The sequence below is a fragment of the Molothrus aeneus genome, chromosome 4, assembly GCF_037042795.1.
Source record: "Molothrus aeneus isolate 106 chromosome 4, BPBGC_Maene_1.0, whole genome shotgun sequence".
NCBI lineage: Eukaryota > Metazoa > Chordata > Aves > Passeriformes > Icteridae > Molothrus > Molothrus aeneus.
The window spans coordinates 5,475,975-5,500,170 of NC_089649.1; the positions used below are offsets into that span (position 1 = coordinate 5,475,975).

The window sequence follows — 24,196 nt, forward strand, 5'->3', positions numbered from 1 at the left end:
ATGAATTGCAAAGTTTTAGGTTGCCTAACATCTCCCATTACAGTATTGTCTTAGCTAAATCATGTTTGAACTGGTTATGCTAATGACTTGTGTCATGACCACTTTTGGTCCTGGATATCTGTTGTAAGCTGTGTGTGAGAAAAGGAGTAAAAATGAGATAACTACTGGTTGGTTTAAGCAAGATGTCCTTCTTTGTCCTCTACCCCTCTTAAATTGTTTCAGTAGCAAGGCTGAGAGACCTGGAAGGCATTTCAGTGTTTTTCAACAAGAGCTTTTTTGGGGGAGATGGGAAGGGAAATATCGGTCTTAGAAGGAAGAAATTTTTGGAATATTGTTCAAAGTTAAAAACAATAGCAAGTTTGTGGATAGGACAGAATTCAATATTTAAGTCTATTAACAGCTCAGCAGTGTGAAGACAGACACTTTGCACTGTGAGTGTCCCATGCTTGCAGAGACCAGCTAACAGTTGCCAGTTCTAGGTAGGTTTCAGTGTTATGCTAGTGGCAGAATAATAATGCCCCTTTTAATACCAATATTGGATACTTTAGGTGAAATGAAACATTATTAGCAAGCTATTTTTCCTTCTCTTTGTAGCCAAGTCACATGCATTTTCCCTCGTCTCCTCTGTCTTGTCTGCTTTCTATCAGCTCAGTTATTTTGTTGAAATAGTGGAAGAAGCATTGTTGATTTGTATCTGCAGTTTTGATTTTGTGCATTTTTAAAATTATATTACAATTTTACATTCTATTCTGAAGGGCTAGTATGTATTTGGGTAGCAAATTATTTGTAAGTCTTTAATTATTTGAACTAGAGCTGTCTGCCTTCACTTTGGGATGTCCAAAGATGGTATCCTAAAAATACAACTGCTTGAATTGCATGTGCTTGTTGAAAAGTAGGATATCTAGAAATCTAGATATTTTTAAAGATGTGTGTTTTGTCTTGAATGTCAAATTACACAAAGTCACTTTTTGGTATCTTAGTGTCTAAAAAAATACTGCTCAGCAAAGCAAGAGTCCCAAGTGAGATCCGGGCCAAATTAACTAGGCAGTTAATTTGGGATAACAAGGTCCAAAGCCTTCTTTCCCTGACATTGCTGGTTTTCCCATTTTGCATTTCCATTTTGAGTGAGTATTCCTGCAGTGGAGTGAGATGCATTGAGAGCAGTATTGGATGCTTGGCCCAGCAAAACGGGCTGATAATCAGGGTTGTAAATGTGTAAAAGCTGCTTCATATTAGTTGTGTCAGTTGTGTGTGTTTAATATTTGGACTTTCTTGTTACCCTCATCTGTCAAGCAGAATAAGTTTTATTTGTACATGCTGTATATTACTTTGAGGTTGGATGCTCCTGGTTTGGTGAATGAAGGGTATTAATTACTGTAGCATTTTTGTATTGGTAACAGTAAAATACAGAGGGGGCTGTGCTTTGTGAGCTTCACTTGATGGTACCTTGGGAAGGAGCTTTTGCTTCACAAAAGGCAGCTACTGATGTTCTGTGAAGGTTTAAGGTTTTTCCACTGTGATATCTATTAACTGTAAACATGTAAATTCTTATATGTAAATTTCATGTTTTCCATGAGAGCTACTGTATAGAATGCATAGGATATGTTTGTAACATTTAACAATGGAACATGGCTCATAACCTGCTGGCTATAAGTGACATTAATTTTAGGCTTGGACCTAGCAGTGTTTTCTCTCCACAGTTCCAACCTGTGGCGTAGGAACGGTGCCCAGGTTTGGTTTCTGTGCATGGCAGTCTGTGTCTGTAGGAGTGATAGGAGAGTAAGCTGATTAGTGTGATTGATACTGCGTGTCAGGGGTCTGGCATAATGGGCTACCATTGAGACTGCATCGTGAAACCACACATGGATGAGGTAATCTCATTAGATGATTAAAACCTTCGTTGAGTCTACCAGATTGCAGAGCTTTCAGTTGTATTGCTGTTGGGAACTGATGCTGAATAAGTGAAGTGCTCTCCTTGGAGTGATGCTGAAATGGAGTAGGATAATAGTTGCAGCATCTGGAAGCTGATGAAGAGTTTGCCATCTTTCTGTGTTTAAAAGTAAGATTCTGCATGATAATGTCATTTTCTCTTAAAATCATTGTCAGCCTTATCATACTTTGCTGGTTTTTTTGTGAAATTCTGTACTGTTTCTGTTGGGAGGATATGCTTTGTGTAACTTCCTATGGAATATTGCAGTGTATGTATCACTGTTGTGTTTTTGTAGTGTCTGTGTTTTTCCTGCAGGTTGGCTCTGCCTTTGTGATGAGGTTTAGTGTGTCGCTCCTTATCCTCTTGCCTGTCCTATTTACAAGCAGTGTGGTAGGCACCACATGTTCATACCAGAGCTGGTGGTATACAGAAACCCCACCTAACTTCTTCTCATGCTACTTGTTTTAAGGAGCTCATTGAAAACACTGAATTTCAAATTAAAAGTAGTATGCTTGATTATTCCTATACTTGAGCTTTGCTCTTGTTAGCAAGCTACAAAATTTCTAATTCTGGATCTCCAGTGTTACAGTATGTGTAACGCAAGGGTTACTAGAACAGAATTTTGGCAAGTCAGGACTGCTATTGTAAGACTGGTAATGACCACTCTTGCTGTATAACCACTTAAAAAATAGTCCAGTTAATCTGTTGGGAGCTTGGGTACAAACAGAAGAAAGATTTGTAACTTGCATTGTGTGTCCTGAGCAGTTTGTCCATTTCTTTTGCTTCCAGAAAATACAGTATGACACTAATAAGCACGTCTAGTGAGACAAAAGCACACATATTCTGTTTTTTGGCAAGGGAACTGCAGCAATGTGTTATCTTCTGAATTCTGTCATCAAATGTGGTTTATTTATTTAGCAATTCTGTAAGGAAGTGACCTTTGTCTAGGAACTATTTGGGATCTGGTGTCAGAAAAAAAATAAAAATAAAAGAAGCCACCACTACAGACTATTCCAGTATGTGAAGAAGTAGGGCAATATACACACTGTGAAGAAAATATTCTTTCATGTATATTTGACAAAAAATAAAATCACAAACTTGTACAAATTAATAACAGGTTACAGACCACCAGTGTTGTCTGGATTTGATCTGCAGAGCAAATCTTACACATCAATTTTTTAGGTTTAATTTTATCAGCTTACTAAAAATGGCATAGCTTGATGATAGGAGACATCATCATGCAATTGATTTTAAAATCCAGGGTTATACTGGCTATTAGTGATGGCACATTAGAGACAGGCCAATTATTTATATGCAAAATCAAATAGAATTTCTTCAAATACCAAGTATTTAAGAAAATAAATGAATTGAGAAGTGTTCTAATTTTTGCATTTTGAAGAAAACTTTTGAACTGTTCACAAAGTGTTATTTTAGTGTAGTTATCTTTCTGTGCTGTAGACTGAAGTGAATTGACTCTTATAATATCTGGTATGTATAGTTAGGCAAATATTTTCCATTTCAACTTTAGATTGCTCTCAAGTATGAATTATCTCAAAATCTCCTTTTTGGAGGCTTTGGTCAAGTCATGATGCTTCCTGAAATGTTTAGAGCTACTCTCTTAATGGCACTACTTTGCAGGTACTTCTTACTGTAAGAACAAATGTTGGCCACCTGTACTTTGCCAGTGAAGGACCTGTTCTTCTGAACAGAATATAAAATTAAGAAGTGTTTCCATGAAACAAGGCAAGCGTTTTGATTATGAGAATAGAAAACCTCCTTTGTTGGTATGAGTGCACCCAGCTTACTCTTTCCAGAGCGTCTGCTGTGAACGAAGGAGAGAAAATCACAAATGAGGGACCTCACAAGACCCTTTCCAAAGGGACTGAGTTACTGGCTTTACTTCTTCATGCAGCTTTCTTCTTTCTGCATGCTGCATGTGCTTAGAAAATGAACTCCAGGGGTGATATCTCAGCCCTGTTGGGCTGTTGGAACAGATAAGTGACTTCAGGATCACCAAGGCAGAATGTAAGCTAGGGAGATAAACCCATGATTGTATTTGTTAGTCTGTCTTTCTTATTTAAAACTTATAACTCTTTTTCTGCTTATAGAGGCTGGTTGTGAAAGGGCTGAAAATTCCATCATCTCTCTTGGTTCAGATCTACTTGTTTCAACTCTGTGTCTGTAAACTGAGTCCCCTGGAAAACAACTGTAAAAAAACCTGACTCCAAGCTCCTCTCCTGGCTGAAGTGAGGAAAAAACGATTTTTAATGTCATTTCTTAGATAAATGTTGGGTAGAGTGGAGAACTGGGGTCAGGTGCCTGAGAGGAAGGTTAGACTGAGCCCTTCTCTGTACAAAATGCAGTGGAAGATCGAGGTTATCCAGGACGTGTGTTGTGTCCTTATTCTTTGTTCTTTAAGAAAACAAATAGGTTTTTTCCACTGGCTAAAATTTTCATGATGGTAATTTGTGCTTTGCCCACTAATTTCCTTTCACTGCTAGAAATCAATATCCACTGTTTCCTTGTTTCTTTTGCCTGGGGTTAAGCCAGGTGATTTAAACTACTTGATTGTCTGTGTGTATGAAATGTTCAGGAGTTATTTTGCTAAGCATGAACCAGCTCTTGAGCTGTCTCTTTTTTTTTTTTCCAAGATATTTTCCACATTTCTTAAAATAGTGTGTTCACAACATATTTGCTCCACTGTTTTGTGCTGTTTTTCTTCCTTCCCACCTCCCATAACAGCCTAGTGGGTGAATCTGAGCAGCACCTCATGCTGTACCTCTTTGCTGTTTCTTTTGTAATGTGTTTGCTGAGCTGAGTGGCCTGTTCATACATGCAGCCTGTGTTAATATGTGCAGCCTAATAATAGTATCATAACACCAATTTGTTTTACCTGGGCTGGAAATAAAAATACAAGTATTGTGAATCAAAGAGAAAGCAGTCATTTGTATATGCCTCTCTACCCTGTCAGCTCATTTCTCTTGAGTGTGATCAAGTCACTGAAACTTTTCTTATGTTCTGTGGGAATTTTGTCAGTTCTGTTGGTATGATTGTGATACCTCTTTTAAATGCTAAGAAAAGTTCAGCTTCTCCCCCAAGCTGCATCTGATGCAGCTGGGCAGAAGGTGATTAATTTGTATGTCTAGTTCAGGCACATGGTATTGCAGAAAATCATCTATGCCTGCCACTGTGGGCAGGAATTCATGGTGTAGCAAACCATTGAACTGTGAACCATTCAACTATGCTTTTATTACAGTGTTTAAGCAGAGTTGTAAGAGGTAGAAAACATACAATAAATACTGGTTATGCTTATTTATTAGTCATGAAGTGACGAGCAAAATTGATTCATCAGCATATTTCGGTTAAGGTGCCAAGACATTAAAATAAGTGCTTTTTATTGTTACTTTGTTTCAGCGACTTTCATCAGCAAAATAATTTTCCTCTGGATTGGAGCAGTTTGGACTGTGTCCATCAGTAGCTGATGTGAGCACTTCTAGCAGTATTTATACTATTCACATGCCATGGGGCCTCATGTTGTTGAGTTCATGTTTTTGAACCTAAACACTCTGGCTATATCATCCCATTGTCCCATCCTCACAATCTTCTCATCTTTACTAGGTGGTAGTGTAATTTTGCTTTAGTAAAATCTGAGTTGACTTGCCCAATCTGCTGGAATATGTCTTATTTTCTGTGAGAAATTTTTAAATGGGAGTGGAAGAGTGGATGTTCTGGCCACTCTGGCACATCAACTTGTTAGCAAAAGTGAGAATTCCTTTGTTTCCACATCAGTCAGCCTTTGGCCTCTCTGCCTCTCGAGCATAACAAATGCTCTCAAATCATGTAGTAGCTCCACTGCCTGGCTGGGGGCTGGAGCTGCCAGCAGCAGTACAAAGTGACATTAGTAGTGTCTTGCCTGCACAGTTGGTGATAGTGAAGATACAGACACTCTGCATCAGTGGTTTCCAAAATTCTGGTTTGACATTGTTATTTTATTGGTCTTAGTTCGTCTCTCATGATTCAAGTTGTGAACAAGCAGCTTCAGCTCTGTGGCTTTCTGGGAGGAAGAGGCTTCCATCAGAGGCAAAACAACATGCTCAAATTTATATCATCAAATCAGTTGTGTCTCTAACTGGATTCATAATAATAATAATGTTATATGTAGGTTTAAGAGATGGAAAATTTTGTACAAGATACTGTACAAAATTAAATCTTGCTTCTGATTTCATGCCTCTTGCTCTTGTCTCGAAGCTCCATTTTAAGGACTCAAAATGGTCATTGTTAGAAATAGACTACACTTTTTCAATGTCATGATACAGATGTTGAAAAACAGCCAGTGCTGTTGCAAATCATTCCTACCTATTACATTACTGTGAGTTACAAGCAGCTCCAGAAAAATGAAAAGGGTTAAGAGTTGAGATCAAGTACCTACTGACCTAAGTTGTTTTGTCCATTTGAGGTTATCCGCTATTAAAAATATTTTGGAACTTCTACATGTGTACCTTATAATTCTGTTAGATGACAAACAAAATGTAAAAAAACACGTTTTTCCCTTTCCACAGTCGCATTGTTCCTGAAGTGCTGGCAGTGGTAAGAGCTTCCAGTCAGTAAACAAAGTAGGTGCCATTTAGGTATATAAGAAGGACAACAAGTAAATTAACAAGCATCCAATTTTAGAGTTTCTTTCCTGCCTGTAAGTTAAAAATTAAACATTTTTATAGCGAATGAAACCAGTTATGAAACTAATAACAACAACAACAAAAAGTTGGATAATGCAGTGCTTGCTTTTCATGTCAAAGAGCAAAATGTAAAAATGTGTAGTACTTTGCAGACCAGATAGGGTAAAGTGTAACACTTGAATCTGCTCAAAACCAGAAAAGAAATAATAATCTGGTAGGGCTTAAATTCTCAGAGCAGTGTTAGTAATTTAATGGTAGATTTTATTTCTTTAAAGTATTTTTAATGTTTTTCTCTATTCCATGATGTGACCTGATACAAATGAAGAAATTAACAATCTCACTGTACTGAGCAAACAGCAGGCTAGTTGTTCACTTTTTATTGAGTGCACAGAGGAGGAGAGAAGAGTTTGTGGTGAGATCAGAAATTTTTGATTTCCATGAATCTCTTACTTACTCATTAGAAGGATGCTGTTATTAAAAAGAATGAGAACAACAACCTCCACAAGGATAAGTGCTTAAAAGAAGAAATCCTTCTTAGCAGTAGAAAGTGGAGAGAAATGGTGATATTTAAAATGTCTTGAGTTTGTGGGCATTTCCTAGATTACAGGAATGATCTTATCGGGCCTTTTGCTTCATCTTGTTCTTTATCCAGAGAAATGCCTGGCAGAAGAATGCATTTTTAGTGAATTTAACGTTGAAATGATGCCACTTAAATTATTTATCCTTCGACTATACTGAAGATGTTTGTATTCATCATCTGTCCAGATGCACAAAGCATGACTTCACTCATGCTTAGATGAAGCCTTAGATGTGGGATGCTTTTAACTGATCTAAAAGTGAAACACTGGACATTTGCTAAACTAAATGCCCTTTGTCTGGTAGGTGGTTAGATGCAAGGAGCTGTTCAGCTGGAGCTGCAGCACAGCTGTGGTATCTGGCTTTGAAAATGAGGGCAAAGAAACAAGTTCCTCCTTTCATAATACAGCTACATAGAGATATTTTTATTTTTCTCTCTTTACTTCCTTTTTGTCATATGATATTTACAGCAAAAGAGTATTAGTCAAAATGACAAGAGCTGTTGAAGAAAGATTTCTCCCAGCAATTGTTGAAGGAAATGCTTCATTTTTAGAAAAAATTACATAAAGCTTTCTGTCTTTTCACTTACTTAAACTTAGCATCCAAATTGAATTCAAGGTGAGTCTGGGAAGAAGCATAATTGTATCTGTCCCTTCCAGTTCTTTTGGTTTTCTTTTTCCTCTCTCAAACATGCTAACTCCCTATTTTTTAATTTTAATTTTATTTTTAATGAAGGTTTGATGAACCGTGGGGGTTGGCCATTAATTTTAGGCCATTTTGTGAATGCTAACTACTTAAAAATAGTCATGGAGTCAACCTTGCTTCCTCTCAGGGTTTATCAGTTGGAAGCATCTTCTTTTTATCCCATGTGTAAGCAAAGACTTCTCTGGATTGACGATTTGATCTGTATAATGGAAAATCTAGGCAGGATATCCTTTCTCTGTTATTCCTTGGTGTAATGGCATCAGGTTGTGTCTTAAAATGGGGGAAGGGAAGAGGAGGCTCCTATTAGCAGACAGAGTGGTATCAAGGGACTCTTAAACTGCGGGCTGGCTGAGGACCCCGTATTTGCTTTCCTTGTTGGACTCTTTGTGCTTCAAGCTGCTCCTCTACCATGCTAGTGGTGGCTTGTGCTGCTGTGCCCAGGAGCTTGCTTGTGTGCTGTTTGAGTGTTCTGTGTTTGGAAGTTGTTGTTGGATACCGGGGTCGGTGAGGGGCTTCTCTGTGGTTATTTTGAGCTCTAGCAGACCTTAATGAAATGCTTCATTGAGAAGGTACATCCAAGTGTTATCCTGCAGAAATGCAGTGCCTGGGCTTACCCTGCCAAGAAAAGAATGTTTCTGTTGTAATTCCATTATTAAAATGCCTCTGAAATGGAGCGGTGCCTAATGTGCAATAGAGGTGCAGAGAGTGCTTGATGAAGTGTGTGCATGGGGTAGCAAACATGCTCAGAATTATGTTGGAGCATTTACAATGTTGGAAAATTATTATGACCTGGCATTTCAGCATGCTTGTAACTATTCCATGTAATACTCATAGCTTGAGATTTTCCTTGGTGTTTGCAAGGCAGAGGACGTTACCAACCTCTCTGATTGTCGGAGAACCTTGGGTTTGGTCTTCCTGTGCTCAGGACCAGGAGTCTGTGTGAAAATGACACTGACTCTTTATGCCATCCACCCCCCCTTCCTTGGTACAGAAAACACAGTGTAGCTGTGCTACAAGAGATGAGTCCCTCTCTGACTTGGTGCTTCTGTTGTTCTGACTGTGGCCTCTGTGTGTTGCGGTGTAACAGCAGAGGAGGAACCTGGGACGTGATTGTGGCTTTGCAAAGTAATAATCAGCAGGTAAAACTAATGAAAAGAAATGCTTTAATTGCCTGTTTGGACTTTGGAATCTCTAACCCTCCAGTGTTTATGTCAAGCTATTGGTACAGTTTAAAGTAGATGAATTTTTTACTGTTAATGAAGATATATATGGGAGCATTGCTTGGGCTTTTATGTGAGGACTAAAGATCTTTCCTTCTTCACTGCAAAGTGCAAAAGTCCCTTAGCAAACTGATCTGTGACTTTCCATCACCATGGATTAACTGCAGTGTTTAAATGGCCGCTTGCATTTCTTACAAGAATGTCTTCTAATTCTATGGGACATACACCTATTTCTGATCTAAAAGCTCAGGTAAATAAAAGTTTTTTTAAAGAAAGACAAAATGATCTAAGGAACTTCTACTACTCTTGCTTACACTGCTGGTAAATTAATTTTGTTGTATATAACAACCTAATGGCTTAAACACAACATCTCAACATATGCAAGCATCTGTGCCTCTGTGCTCTTAATAGTCCCTAGTAAAAGTTGCACAGTTTTTAGCCCAATTCAACCTAGGATTTTGAGTAACATTTTAAGTCTGTGTAGGTAACGTGTTTTAAGTAGCTGTTGAAAAACCAAAGCAAGAGAAGTTTTTCAAATCTTAAGCCCACCCCTCATGTATTAAATCATTTGAAATCTTACAATTGCTGTTATTTTCAGTCCATTGTGTCTGCTTCCTGTTGGTCAAAGGTTATGAGGATAGGGTGGTGTAGAGTGAGGTGGGAAGCTGGCAGGAAAAAGAAAGCTTTGCTTATTTTGGGGTGGACAAAACTACAGAAATGGCCACGACATTGCTTACGTTTTCTGAAGAGTTAAAGAGGTAAACTAGTCAAAAACTGTGTTCTTGGTGTTGTTTATTTTCTGCTTTGTAACTTAGGTATGGGGAGAATGAATTGGAGTGAGGGGGCTTTCTTAAAGAATGTTATCTTTGTGCTTGATATTTTTTTTTGTTCAAAAAGAGCTTTCGTTTTGATTTACAAGTTAACTTGGTGAATGCTGTTGCTGAAGCAAGAGCCTGAACCTCTCTACCTGATTGCCTCATATCTACTAGCTCTAAAAAAGAAAAACAAGAGAAAGGTGTTGTGCCACGGAGTACAAACAGAAGCTCTGGTGTATTGCTTCAGTACATGGTGGGTGTGTGTTAGGTGTGTTGACACAGCCCTCTAAAAATACAGTTTATCTTAATATTTGTGCTGTTACTGAAGAGCTGTCTGTGATTCCTTGTCAGTCCACACGTCTGTGAATCGCTTGTGGTGGTTACATTCTGCAAAGCTGTTCATCCTAATAATGTATGGCACGAGGGTACTGTCACAGTCCAGGAAGCAGTAGAAAACATTTTATGTGAGCTCATGAGAGCTAGAGGAGTGTTTTGTAAGCTAATCCAAGTAATTATATTGAAGCATCTTAATATTCAATGGTATGTAGTTGAATTAGCTATTGGTATGTGAGGTTGCTGGTTCCTGAATTTCTTAACTATTTTGTTACTGCCAGTGAGTTATTTGTATCTAAAAGTATTGTTTGCATTGCTGGAAAAAGAATATTTTTGCTACAACAGGAGCTCGGGGTTAAGGAGCATAGTGAACGGAATCTATATATCATAATGTCTTGAAAAAAATTTGGACTTTATGCTTGTTTACTTGGAAATTAATTTTTCTCTGAAGTTCTTCAGGTCAGTTCTGCTCAGAAAAAACCTGCTGGAGCCTAATTGGTAAATATTTTTGGCTGTGTAAAGTGAGAATGTATTTATCAGACAGAATACTGATTTTTATTTTATCTTAGCTTTTACTTTTCTTAGCAACTCTGTCTGCCATCTCTGCATATGTACATTTCAGGTCTGGTGATTTGCAATGGGAGAGTTTATAGTTTCAGTGTTAAAATGTAAATCGCCATTCCTAATTCTTCCCATTTCTTACAGACGGGAAAAATTGCATGTTCCTTAGATACGGACAGGGAATTCCTTGCAATGCCTCACAGTATATAAAAACTACTGTGCCAAAGCTGTGAAGCTTTGGCAGGACAATAGGTTTCCTTCAGCTTTCCCCTCACTGTGTCTGAGGACAAGGGCTTGAGTGAGTGTCAGTCCTTTGGTTGCTGTAGCAGTGGCTGACTCATTTGCAAGAGATGCTTTGGTCTGCACATACTTGATTGGCAAAGATGTTAGTGGCTGTACCTCCTTGCTCTCGTGAGGAATGGATAAGGATGGAGTGTCAACATGTCCTAAGTTTAATTTGTAGGCACTGTTTAAAACATAGTCTGAATTTCCATTGGAGACTGAGTTAATGGATGGCTAGGAGCTTCTTTAATGCAACTGGTAGGTTAAACCAGATTAGTTACTTGGGAGACAAATTGTAGAAATTATGGGATATCTTTGTACCATCATTCTTAATTCATTGCTAAATCCCTCTTAATTCATTATTCCCTATTGTAGCTGGAGAAACTGATGCTTCTGCAGCTCAAATCCCCTTTCTTTTGTAGGGTGTACAAAGTGCAGGACTTAAGTTTATGAATATTTTGTTGAAGAAATGATACACAGAATGCTCGGCCTCTTGCCATCTGTAGAAAACTCTTGTATTGTTTGCAAATGAGCATGCTTGAGTGATCCAAGCATGAAGCAGTGACACAAGCATGTGTTGTATGGTCAATGCAACTGCAGTGTCCCAGGATCTAAACCCATGTTAGAAATGGCATGTTTTTACAAAATTCTAGTCTCTCATCTTTCTTTTCCTTGTGTATAAGTCTTTCACAGATGATGAAGATAGATATCTACACAGGAGAGTAAGAAGGAAAAAAGATAAAACTCAGTTTGTACAAAATATTACAGGAAGCACTGGGCTTGTGATCTGGAGGAATGGGAATTTTTCCCTAACATGTTACAAACACTGCTTCAAAACTCCTGTCCTCCTAGGAAATGAGGAATGAATGGATAAAAACACATGGTGAAATAGTTAATCCCCAGCCATTAGAAGGCAAGCAGCTGTTGGTATCAGTAGAGTGTAGGCTTGACTTCTCAGCTTCGAATTTTTCACGTCTTTATAAATGCTGGTTTTTTATTCTGGGTGTTCATTCATGCAACCTACACCCATGAGCTCAGTTGGAATCCAAGTCAAATGGCATGGCTGCTGTCTTCTCTGCCTTGTCTTGTTAAGGGGGGTCCTGTGAGCACAGTGGCAATCCTTGTGATAAGCAATGTGCAGAGACTTCTAAAAGCAGGGCAGAGCAAACCCCAAATTATTTGCTTTCTTAAATTAAGAGCTGTGGGGAGAAGTGAATTCTAATTAAAAGCTGATAAAAATACTGAAGCAACTTAAAAAAAACCCTCAACAAAAAAACCTTTGTCTGGTGAATACACAAAACCATGATTTCTTAAATAAATCCATGTGATGCAAAGCCATATTGTAATTTGGTTGGGTGATCACAAGCGCTGACCAAGAGGCTGATCTTTAGGAGGAATCTGGAGGAAGGCAATGTCTTGTCCTTGCTTATTTGTTCAGAAAGCCTTCAAAAGAGAGATGGCAGAGAGAAGGAAAAATTATCCAAATCTGGTGTCAGTGGTAAAGCAAAATGCAATAGGGGGAGACTTGCAAGAGGGAGAGAGTCAAGTAAGAAAACACAGACCTTACTAAATAGAAAAAGCATCAAAATAGGAAAGGAGTACAATATGGCAAGTCAATAAATGGAGAACTTTAAAATAGAAGATGATGTAATCAGAATGAGAGAAGGGAGATTCCTCTGGCAGCATGGGAAAGACTATAGAGGGGGATGATCAGAGTATGCTCATGGTCAGAGAGGAAATACCCAAATTTTAGAAATATTCTGGGAAACAGGGCAGCAAGCTAGAGGCCATGTAGATGTGTGACTAAGGGACCTGCAGGAGCTGTATTTCTCCTTGTGCCAAGGCAGACCCTATGTTGTGAGTATTGTGTCTGCATTGCTGACAAAGGAGCGAGATGGAGTGGTGAAAGGAGATGGCAAAGCTCGTATCAGTGGTGGGGGACACGTTCCCAGCGAGTTCCTGGGAGTTATGTCTTGGGTACACAGGATGGGTGGCGGAGGAGAAGTGAAAAGGTGGCTTTGCAGGAGATCAGAGCCACTGGAGCTATTTACAGGCATTTCAGTTGGATTAGAGAATGTAGGAATAGAGAGAGAGGATCTGGTCACTGGTCCTGGCTTGGAGACAGTGAAATGGGGGCTCAGGTTCTGGCTCTGCTGCAGGGCTCCTGCTTCATTGCTCTGTACAGCTGTGAATAGGTTCTTCTTTGGTCAAGAGATGATTATCCCCTTTGGTGACAATTCCCAGGTGTGCAGGAGTAAGTTTGTGCTTGCCATTGGAAAATTTCTGGCATGTTGCAGAAAAGTATTTACTGAAACCACTTGTAATAAAGATCAGTTTAATGTGAATTAGATTATACAGACCTGGCTGCACTATTGCACATTGGAAATAGGGATAAGTATGTAGAAAAAAAAGATGTAAAAGGCAAGAAAAAATTAAGAATTCCTATGCAAAATCAAGAGAAAAATGAAGATATTCAGTTAGTTTCAGATTCACAAAATAAAGCAGCAGTTCATGCTACACTGTCTGCATTTTATTTTGTACCTTTTTTGGAGCTTTATTAATGCTGGGAGACTAATTCACATGCTGAAACATTGGTTATGAAACAGCTCACAGTAAATGTGTGTGGAAGTATTATTCTGCTGTACGGAACAGTGTTTTGTTTGTTTAACAAGCTAAAGTTGGAATTGACAGCACAAGACTAGAAAATGGTGACAATAGTTTGAAAACAGGAAATTTTGGCCTTGTGTGTATTCGGAACAGATGATCAGGATGATGGCCAGGAGAGTGGAAACTTCCACTGAGACTGTTTTTTCCTTATTTTGCTCAGTGAGAAAAGATGGTGCTTCCTGGAAAACAAGTCTTAAGTATTTAAAGAAAGTCATAACATATTCACTATTTGCCTCATATCCCATTTGTTTGTTTCCCAGAAATCTGTTTACACTTCTTAGTATCTGGTACTACTTCGAGTAGAATATTTGGACTATTGTCAAATCATGGAATTGTAGATTCTGCTGTATAGAATTAGGACACTAAATATGCTTTGGGTGTTTTTTTTGTTTTTTGTTTTTTTTTTTTTTTTTTTTTTTGTTCTTGGTTTAATTGTTCTGTCTTAGATTTCAAAAGATAAAGGACATCATTTTTAGGGAAGCAGATAAGAGGATGTCTGTTGCCAGTTGGTGTTATGACAAGGGTTTCAGAAATAACTAGTAAATACATACTCTTCAGTTCCTGATGCTCATGATATGGCCTTTCAAAAAGAAGCCAGATTAAAAAACCCCACAAAACCACCGAACCTAAAAGATGTAAAAAGAATTACAGAAAATGCTTTCCTTAAAACACCCCAAAATAAGAAATCTATATAGAAATCCATATGGAAATCTGCATGTGTTAATTTCTTAGGGAAAACAGTTGATATTTTGCATTTTCACCATGTTGGAGTTAGTTCTGCAAGCTGGAAGAGCAGCAAGTGGAAAAATTCAAGTCCTGTACTTGAAGTATTGTTACCTAACGTGACCTCTTTGTGCTACTTCCCAGCAGTCCTCCCAGGTATGTGCCCTGTGGGATGCAACTCATCAGTTATAGTTGTCATTGGTCTGGGCTGACCACAAACAGGATTTAAAAAGAAGCACAGTGTCAAAGAACACTTTTATTTTTGTTTCATTTGAGCTTCTACTGGGATGCAGAGCACAGGTCTAATCCACAAGTCAGTGAAGCTGTGCCAGAGGTGTATTTGTCTTCTGCGATGGCTGGAATACCTGCATACTGGATATGTGGAGGCAAAAAGGAGCAGAAACACTCAGCTGCTGTTTGGGATCCTTTTTCTGGTTGTTTGTCAGAGACATGTTACCAATTTCACTGTTATTTAACCTTTGCCCTGAGAAGTAAGTAGAAAGAGAGGAATAGATTAAATAGGTGGGAGCAAAAAGCAAAAGAAAATTAAATCTTGATCCCAGCAGACAATTGAAAAGTGCTCAATTGTAGCCACAGGACTAAAATGTCCATAAGACCATTAGAAAGTCACCTCAGGCTGTGTCTTTTGCTCTTTTGACATCTCTCTGGTTCATGTTCTGCCTGCTGTCTTCTGTTTACTTCATAAGTTCTTTTGGAGTAAGGAAATGTCTTGCTGTGCATTTATGAAACACCAGGTATTTTTTGAAGCCTTCCTTGTGCCCCTGGGCAAGTAATTTCTTTCTGCCAGGTCTTAGTTGATGTCTCTGAGAAAGAAGGATGCCAAATAGTGCCCTTTTAAAGTACTCTGTGAGTACAGAGATGAAAACCTAAGCACAAACATCCACACACTTGGGAGATGAGAAGGAAGGCCTGAGATTTGTAATTTTATTCCTGGGTTTCCTGGTCATATATAGGCAAATATTTATTAGCAGTGTTACTGGGGTGGAGTGTAAGGAGCTGTCTTTGACGTAGCCAGTTCTCAGAAGTTTTGATGGGTTTTTTTGACTGGATGCTACCCAGAAGAAAAATGGCAGCAAATGTGCTAGAAGAGGAAAATCAGTTTTAAGCAGCCTTAGAATGGTGGGTAATAACAGTAGGAAACTACAGAAGGATAATTGATCAGTTTATCAGTAAGCAGTCACTTGGCCATGTGAGAGCTAAATCTGTAAAAAATGGACCACAAAAAGCTGTCTTTGATTTAACATCTCTAAGCTTTTATTTTAACATGTCATGTAATCGTTTTGGCCTCTTGAGAAACCGCTTAAGGGGATCTAAATGGAAGGTTAAGTCCTTTGAAAAATCTAAATTATCTGCTCTTTCCTGCCCCTTCCTCCTCCCTTTCCCTTTCCATTTACGTATGCATTCCTATTTCCTACATCTTTGAACTACAGACAGCAGCTGAATGAAGTACATCTTGAGTGTGTATGAGGAGAGAGGAGGGGAAAATAATCCATAAATGTAAAGATTAAGGGAAGCATAGCTACAACTTCTTCAACAGGTACACCTCTTGCAAGTAGAATATATTGTAAATTCTGTGTACTGCACACAGCAGTATGGAGTAGTTAAAAAAAAAAAGCCAAAAACCAACTAAACCCTAACACTGCTGCATGCTGCTTTCTATCCATTTCTTAGCTCCTACATTCACATTGAAATCAGCAGTTTGCATGTACCTTAGGAGAAAGAAAAATCAACCCTAATCGTTGATATGTCTTGGTTTTTACTTTGTAACCTACTCAAATTGCTGTGTAAAAAATACAGAATTCCGCTGTTGCCTTGCTCACTTGGTGCTCTGTGGGTGAGCAGCTTGTCACATTTCAGCCTCTCTCAAAAGCAAGTAAACAAACTGGTTTCTGTAGTTATGATGGTGCCATGAAGCCACGGTCTCATGACAGGAGCAGGACAATGTTTGGCCGGCATGGTGGTGTCCTGTGTTAGGCCAGCTGATGTGCTCTGCAGCCCAGAAGGGAAAACAAGCTGAGAGGCACACAGGGCCTTGCTTAGACTGAAGGAAAAGCAGCAGACCTTGTTCAACTCTGTTTTGTAATAATTTGCAAAGCCTACGCAGCCTTTTGGTGAACTTGATAACCATGATTTTTGCCTTACAACACTTACAACAGGAGCCATTTTTCTTCTGAATTAGGTATTTGCTTTAGTGACTGTTTTATTTAGTGACTAAATTTTATTTATAAAATATATTACTAAACCATATTTATATTAATAAGATATTTTATATATTTGAGTGAATCTTTCATTTAAAAAATATTTGCTCAAATTTCTTTCCAGAATTAAATAACTACAAAATACTTAAATCATATTCTGGGTATTTTTTCGACTTGTCAAATTTAAAGCAGTTGACTTCTGGCACAGAAAACCAGTGTTTGATAATGTATGGCTGGTAATTACATGAGTTATGTGACATATAAATAATTGGTACCTTTAGTTTTCCTGTGATGTAAATTGGTTGCATCTTTTTGAGTGATTATGAGAAATAGTTTGTAGCATGCACTTGTGTAAAGGAAAACAAAAAATTTTCGAACAAAAATGCCCAAATGGGTAAAAAAAAGATAAAACTTGCATAAGTACATATTTGCACATGTGCACTCTCACTTTTGGAGATTGCTCTTTGGAAAGCTGTTAATGTAAAAGCTCTTCCTTCCACATATAACACAAATAGCACAATATTCTGTACTTCAGTGGGGCAGTGCACAGCTTTCTTTGCAGCGACAAATACTGAAATGTTAAAAATAGATCAAGCTTTAAGAATCCCAGATATTTTCAAATAACAAAGGGTGATTTATGTGAGCTCATTTTGCACTTGGACAAAGTATAGAGGCGCTTTTGTACTATGATTAGCAAGGGCGCTGATGTCAATTTGCTTGTCTAGCTTTAAGCTTTATTCTACTGCTAAATTGTGCTTTGTACTGTAGTCCAGACAACCTTTGCATCTGCCTTATGAGTGTGTAGTTGATGGAATTGCTTTTGGTTTTGAATATAATCTGTGCCAGTTTCAGAGTGTGACTCACTATAGGACTGAAATAAATGTTCGCATGTGCACTATGTGAAAACCCTTCAAAAATAGTAGCAGGTGCCAGCAGACTAAAGTCAATATTTTAAATATTGAAGACTTGCTGTTTTGTAGCCTGAAGGGCTGAAAGGAAATTCTTTTTCACTCAGTGATTTTTCTCCGTTTTAGAGTCCTATTTACCCATTAATACTCAAAAGAAATTGTCAGGATTGCTAAGAACCTCTCATTCCCTGACACAGTACTAGAAATAAATTTTTAGAAGAGGCACACCTGGTTGATGCAGAGATGATAGAGGTTTTTTTGCCTGGCATTTTGTTGTTGCACAAACTGTGAGACACCATGCTTCTCAATTGCTCTTGTTCCTCTCCTATCTCTAATCTCTTTCCTCTTGATTTCTGCTTTGAAAATTTCATCTGAGTGACTGAAGGCTGAAGTTCAAGATAAAGCTTGTTTCTGAAGCAGTTTGTAGCAGTTATCTGTGATCAGCCTTGCCTGCAGAGAGGCTCATCTACTGAAGTTTTGTGTTATCCCAGCATCTAAGTTGTCACTTGGTTTGGAAGCAGGAAACAAAACTCTGCTAATGTTTTTGGGGCGATGTTAAATGCTGTTTATCTAGCTGTGCTGCTAGGATCTACTCACATTTGAAATCTAAATTGGAGGGGTTTAATCTATTACATCTTCTACATTTTAACTGTTCACCAGTTAAATTTACTGCTACTATGGAAATAGTTGCTTGAGACTTTGACTTGATTCACACCATTCATCATTTAAAAACAGATGCTGTTATTCAGAACTGCAGTGAATACAATTGTTTTGTAAAGTATAGACATTATCTTAAAAAACTTGTAGAGCTTTGCTAGTTGGAGAATGGATCACAAGCCTTAATTATGCTGTCTGTCCTTTTTCCCTTTCTCCTGTTTTCTGTATTATCTTTTCATAATAGCTTCTGTAGCTTGATACCCCAACCAGACATGCACACTGGGGGTTTTATGAGTCTCTGGGGTGTAGCCCTGTTCTTCTGAGTTCTTCTAAGCCTTCTGATGTTTACATTTTTGTAATGGAGTTTCTCACGCAGTTTTATGTAAATAATGATTGTTTTTGCATTCCTTTCTGGAGGAGGAGAAATTTGATAAACTGTTGGTTTGACCAGTGTCATTGGAGAAGTGGCAATTTCATCCTCCGATCCAGAGTCATTTTCAAAATTCCAAATATATCAAAATCAAGAAATAAACGTTCTTCTTTTTACCTTGGAAGTTTCAGCATGCATGTCGTTCATTTTGTGTCCTATTGCAACACTGGGGCAAAACTGACAGCACTTGTTCAGAGTGGGGAGACAGCAGTGCAGCATTTGCTCCTTGGCCATTATGTCCCCCTTCCACTAGTTTGTTTGCAGGTAGCACCCACAAGAATTAAATTAATGCACTCTTGTGCCTCACAGAAATGGCTCTGAATCTTTCCCTAATACACAGCAACAAACTCTTGTTTTCAGAGCTGCTGTCCCAGTGTTTAAAGGACATCACACAACTTGACCCCTTCCCGGACCGTCCTTGCTGATTCTGTTCCTTTCCTTGGTTACCATACAGCCAGGGATGGCCAAAAGGAAAATTCCCTCACCCTCACCCATCTTATTTATGCATTTCTTCTGCTGTTTTTTTTGTTTTGTTTTGTTTTGTTTTTTAATCTTTCAAAGGACTTGCTGACAGCCTTGTTTGAATATCCTAAGGAAGTTTAAAGTAGGGTGACTTGGGGCATGATGTGAGTCTGTGGTGTAATGCACAGTGTCTTGGCTACTGCACTGATTTACCTTGGTCTCCAGCTTTGCTGAAAAGTATAAGAGAAAGTGGATGACACAGGGGTGGCTCCCCACTGTGTCTGGGCTCTGCTTTCAAGTTTCTCAGTGTGAAAGACGTGCAGCTCTCCTCGTGAGCAATGGCAGTGTGTCTGGTTTCTTCTGCTGTGCCCGTTATCCTGGCACTGGGGTATATAAAAAGAAGCTGCTGTCATAGTATTGCTGGTAGAGCTGAGGAACAAAAGTGCAGCCAAGTGGGGCAATAAAGATGCTGTTGGAAGCAGCAGGACAGCTGTATGCTGAGCTTGGTTGTGTGGTTTCAGTTAAGGTCTTTGATGAGGATTATGGCAGGTGATGGAGGCCCATGGGATGAAAGGCAGCTAAGGATTTGTTAGAGAATACAACATTTTGCTTTTGCTCCTCTCTTAGACCAGCTTCTTTCTGCAGCATCAGGAGGGCTCGTATAATAGGCATAGTGTCAGACTATCAAATTAATTTATTCTGTATCTTTCCAGAAAAACTGCATTTATCTGGTAAAACTGCAACATTTGGTCATTCTCTCCATCCCCATCTCTCTCTAACAGTTTCAAAAAATAATAATGTTGCTCTTTCTCCGTAAGAAGTACTATTGTAGAAATATTATGGGGTTCTAAATGCAGAGTTCCCCTGGAATTGAGGTGCATGTACAGTGTGAGTATTGTCTGTTCCTTAAATGCAGGTCATATCGTTGATTATCAGTGAAAAATTCAGTTAAAATGCATCAGCCTGAAACAACATATATTGGAAACAAAACACCATGGAACACTTAAAGATGTATTTTATTTTGTCTTTCTCATGCCTGTGACAGCTTCCTTCAGAAGCCCTTTTTGTGTGTTTCTTTGCCCCTCTCCTGATCCCCACCCCACTTTTTTCTTAAGTGTATTCATGCTTTCTCATTTTGTAAACAGTGATTTAATTTATATGTCCACTTGTTACAAACAAAGTCAAGATATAAAATTTAAAATACAAATTCACTAATCCTTAAGTCCACTGCTGTAACAATACCTAAATAGTGTTAAATGTGGGTATTTGATGTGTAATCTCTTAGTATACTAATTGAACTACTTATTAGTACTTGGTTCAACCCAGGTTGGAACCCCACATACAAGGTCTTAAAGTGTGATTCTTCCTTCTAATTTTTCTTCCTTTTCTCTCTCCCCAATTTTCAGGCATGGAAGAGAAGGTGGTTTGTGCTTCGGAGCGGCCGCTTAACGGGGGATCCAGATGTATTGGAATACTACAAAAATGACCACGCCAAGAAGCCTATCCGTATTATTGACCTTAATTTGTGTCAACAAGTGGATGCTGGATTAACATTCAACAAAAAGGAGTTTGAGAACAGCTATATTTTTGATATCAACACTATAGATCGAGTTTTCTACTTGGTAGCAGACAGCGAGGAGGAGATGAATAAGTGGGTTCGATGTATCTGTGATATCTGTGGGTTCAACCCTACAGATGAGGGTAAGTTCTGTTGCTTTTCCTGAGAAAGTGCAGTGCCTATGTGTGAAGAATATTCCAGAGATCAGATGACTGTCTTTAGCTGGCGTATGTTTTAAAACTTGTGTGTGTTGGCATTGAAACTTCCTTGTTATCCTCAAAAAAAGTATGCAGAACAGAGGGAGACGCTCAGAATTTGTTACAAATTAAGTATGCCATAGAACTTGGATGACGCTCTTCTGTGTGATGTTAGTTCTTGGAAGTACAGGAAAAATCTCAAGTAAAATCATGTGTGGCAGTAGATCTTCATAATCATCAAAAGAGTCCCATTTGGTATAAAAACATATGGTTATACAAGCAGGAACGAGTGCAAAATGTCAGGTTTCTAATATTATCATTTCCCCATCTGCTTTGAAACTTGGGGGAAAAGAAATCCACCCCCATTAGCTAAAACAAACAAAAAATAACCTGTAGTTTTGCACTGTCCAACTCAAATCCTACCAAAATAGATTCTGTGTGAAGGCAGCTTGTAGGAAACACGATGGTGTGTTTAATTCCTTGCAAATGCCTCGTGGCCATTGCTTGTCCTGAATCCGTTCTTTTTTATTTACTTATTATTCCTGCATTCCTTTTGGAGATTAGTGGGTTACAGGACTGGCTGTAGTTCTGTGCACAAGTTCCAAGAAAACATTAAATAGGAGTGGTAAGAGGGTTATGCATAAGGCATAAGAGGGTTATCCATAAGGCATGACTGAAGGGGCTAGAATTAAATCCCTGCTTTTTGTAGGATTGTGGATTGAGGGAGGTGAAGGAGAAAAAGGGGCTTGCATCACTTTGCTCCAGCCAAATCTTTAAAAGTGACTGGAAAATACTGTTGTGTTATGAAGAAGGGGCCCTTTTCTTTCTCCTTATTACAGTTTTGAACTACAACTTTGTCATGAAAACCTCATCCATGAATTGCCAGTCTAATAGCAAATTCAAGGAAGGTTGCTTCTTTTGACAGTTCCATTAGGTTTTTGTGGCACCCTGAGCACACACAGGACCTGCAGCACGTCTCAGAGAGCAGCTGCCATGGGATTCAGTGCTTAGCCTGCCAGCATCCCTGTGTTCCAGAGAGGCGTGGGCAGGGGGCAGTGCACCAGTGCAGCTGTGGGCAGGAGTCCTCGGTTCTGGGGACAAACTGGAAATCTTGGATCTAAGGAGGAAACATGTTTGCCATTGCATGGAACAGAGAGGTGGGGTCCCCTCAAAGCCATCAGACCTTTCCTCTGAGAGCTGGTGTGTTGTTAGCCCTTAGCTCTCTGTCATTGAACTGAAGATGAAACCTGCTATGGATGTGGAGAGATGTAACTATGCCCTCATAAACTGAGTTTTTGTTTCAGTCAATTGTATCAATAACTTCTCCCCATTGTACTCTCATTGCATGTTTAATTTTTGGCATTTTTTCTTTGGCTGAATGTTTTTGTTTGAAAAGACAGGTGGCTACTACAGTGAATTATTCCAACACCTTTACTTCACACAACTGAGAGTTGACAGCACTGTCTGTTTTATTGGTTTAGTGATGCCTTGCAATGCATTGAGCAAGAATTTAAAAAATGGAAAATGGGAAAATCAGTTGCTGAGTGCTTATTGCCAAGTTCTTATTTTACCAAGATGAATCTTCCTGCCAGTGGAAGAACAGGTTGTAAATGTACTTTAAAAATCTGTGTTCACCTGCAGCTTATTTTGGGAAGTTAAAGAACAGGTGAAGTTCAGATAGTAAAAACACATTATTATTTTAGTCTGGAGCTAAACAAAAGGAGTGTGTAGCATAACAAGTCTTTCTGTTACCTGTGGAAGCAGAAGATAGTTTTCTTTGAAGCTGGAAAGAATGTCTCTTGCCAGACTGATTAAGGGTTGTGTTGTGTGTCCTGTCATTGGCATCCATTGCTCAATCGAGAACTAGGAGCACCACTGCCCTGTTGTTCCTTCTGGGGTTCATTTGGAAATCCAGGAACATTGCCCTCTTGGATTTATAAAGAAAAAATGTGCAAGACAGCAGTGGCTAGTGCTATTAGAAAACAATTAGGGAGTTGATGTTTTGGTGGTGGGACGAATGAGGGAGAAAGAGTTGCTCACAACTGTCCAGGGACGTGCCAGAAGGATGGGTGATTGATGACCTGCAGTGCAGTGAAAAGGAACAAAAGGACTGAGTTAAGCATTAGGAGAGAAGCTCTCCAGAGCAGGGTCATGATTCTGTTGTCACAGAAGTGAGGCAGTAGGTTTAGAAGGAATAGTGGCAGAAAGGCAGCTGTTTTTTGAAGGCTTTTTGGGTTGCTTACTTTGAGTAAAAAAAGTTGGGGGGATAATGGCCACTGAGACATACAAATATGATTTTTTTTAAGAGTGGAATAACTGAGAGGAAGGTGATGATAGACTGTGAAGAATGGTGGTAGAGCTTTCTAGCAAAATTGCATAGGAATAATCAAGGGTTTGATAGAACTGGTAGCTGGTGGCTCAAGCTGAGATGATCACTGCCTGTTATCCAAAGGAAAAGAGAAGACAGCAGACAGGATTAAGATGACTTGTACTGTAGTAAAAGAACTGGTGGTTAAGTGAGATGATGATGATGATGAAGAATGGAGTAAAAAATCTGCAGCGGTAGATCTTCCCTTTCAAGATGTGAGGCAAAAATACATATATTTAAAAAATTATTTACTATCGGGGTATGATCAGGATGTTAATCTTGAGTGTTTGAGGTCATTATCTTAAGCTGACAGCTGCATGTAACAGAAGTTCACATGGAAGGTGATTCTGCTCTTCCTTGAGGAAAAATAAACTGAATCTATTATGCCTAGGTAATTAATGTAATTTTCTCTTGTTTCTGCTGGACACTCCTTGTGCTGTTAACATTACTGATGAGGCGCTGGGAGAAGGGTTGGCAAAGGGTTTTGCAGGTTCCCGTGAGGTGCTGAGAGGCAGCACGTGGAATGCTGGAAGCCTCTCTGGAGCACAGAGATCGATACCTGCAGTCCAGGCACCGAGCTGCAGCCCCAGCTGGGAGAAGCCACCATGTGCTCAGAGCAGCATGCTCTACCAAGGAAAGCTCACAGGGCGTTTTGGTGAAGAAAAATTTCCAAGCTTTTTAGTGTGGGGGGCTGAACTATTTTTTCTTCACAAGCACCTACAGAAGTTAGTCTATAACACGACTCCTTGATTATTTTTCCTGCGTCGCCCAGCCTGTGTGCCATCTGAAGATGGGGAGAACAGGCTACAGATGTTTCCTTATTTCTCCTTTTAAATGAATAGTCTTCAAAACAAAATTGCAGGTGGAGAGGGGGTGTCAATTCCAAGTGCAAATGGCTTTGGTATTTGC

General features: G+C 39.0%; 1 protein-coding gene across 5 annotated transcripts in view; it reads left to right on the forward strand.

Moving 5' to 3' along the window:
- The window catches only part of GAB1 (GRB2 associated binding protein 1), a 92,211-nt gene that overhangs the window by 34,378 nt on the left and 33,637 nt on the right, over positions 1 to 24,196 (forward strand). For all 5 annotated transcript variants that reach the window (XM_066549481.1, XM_066549479.1, XM_066549483.1 and 2 more), the window contains exon 2: positions 20,571 to 20,865. In XM_066549481.1, the coding sequence (XP_066405578.1) occupies positions 20,571 to 20,865 (295 nt within the window). The remainder of the gene's footprint in view (positions 1 to 20,570; positions 20,866 to 24,196) is intronic.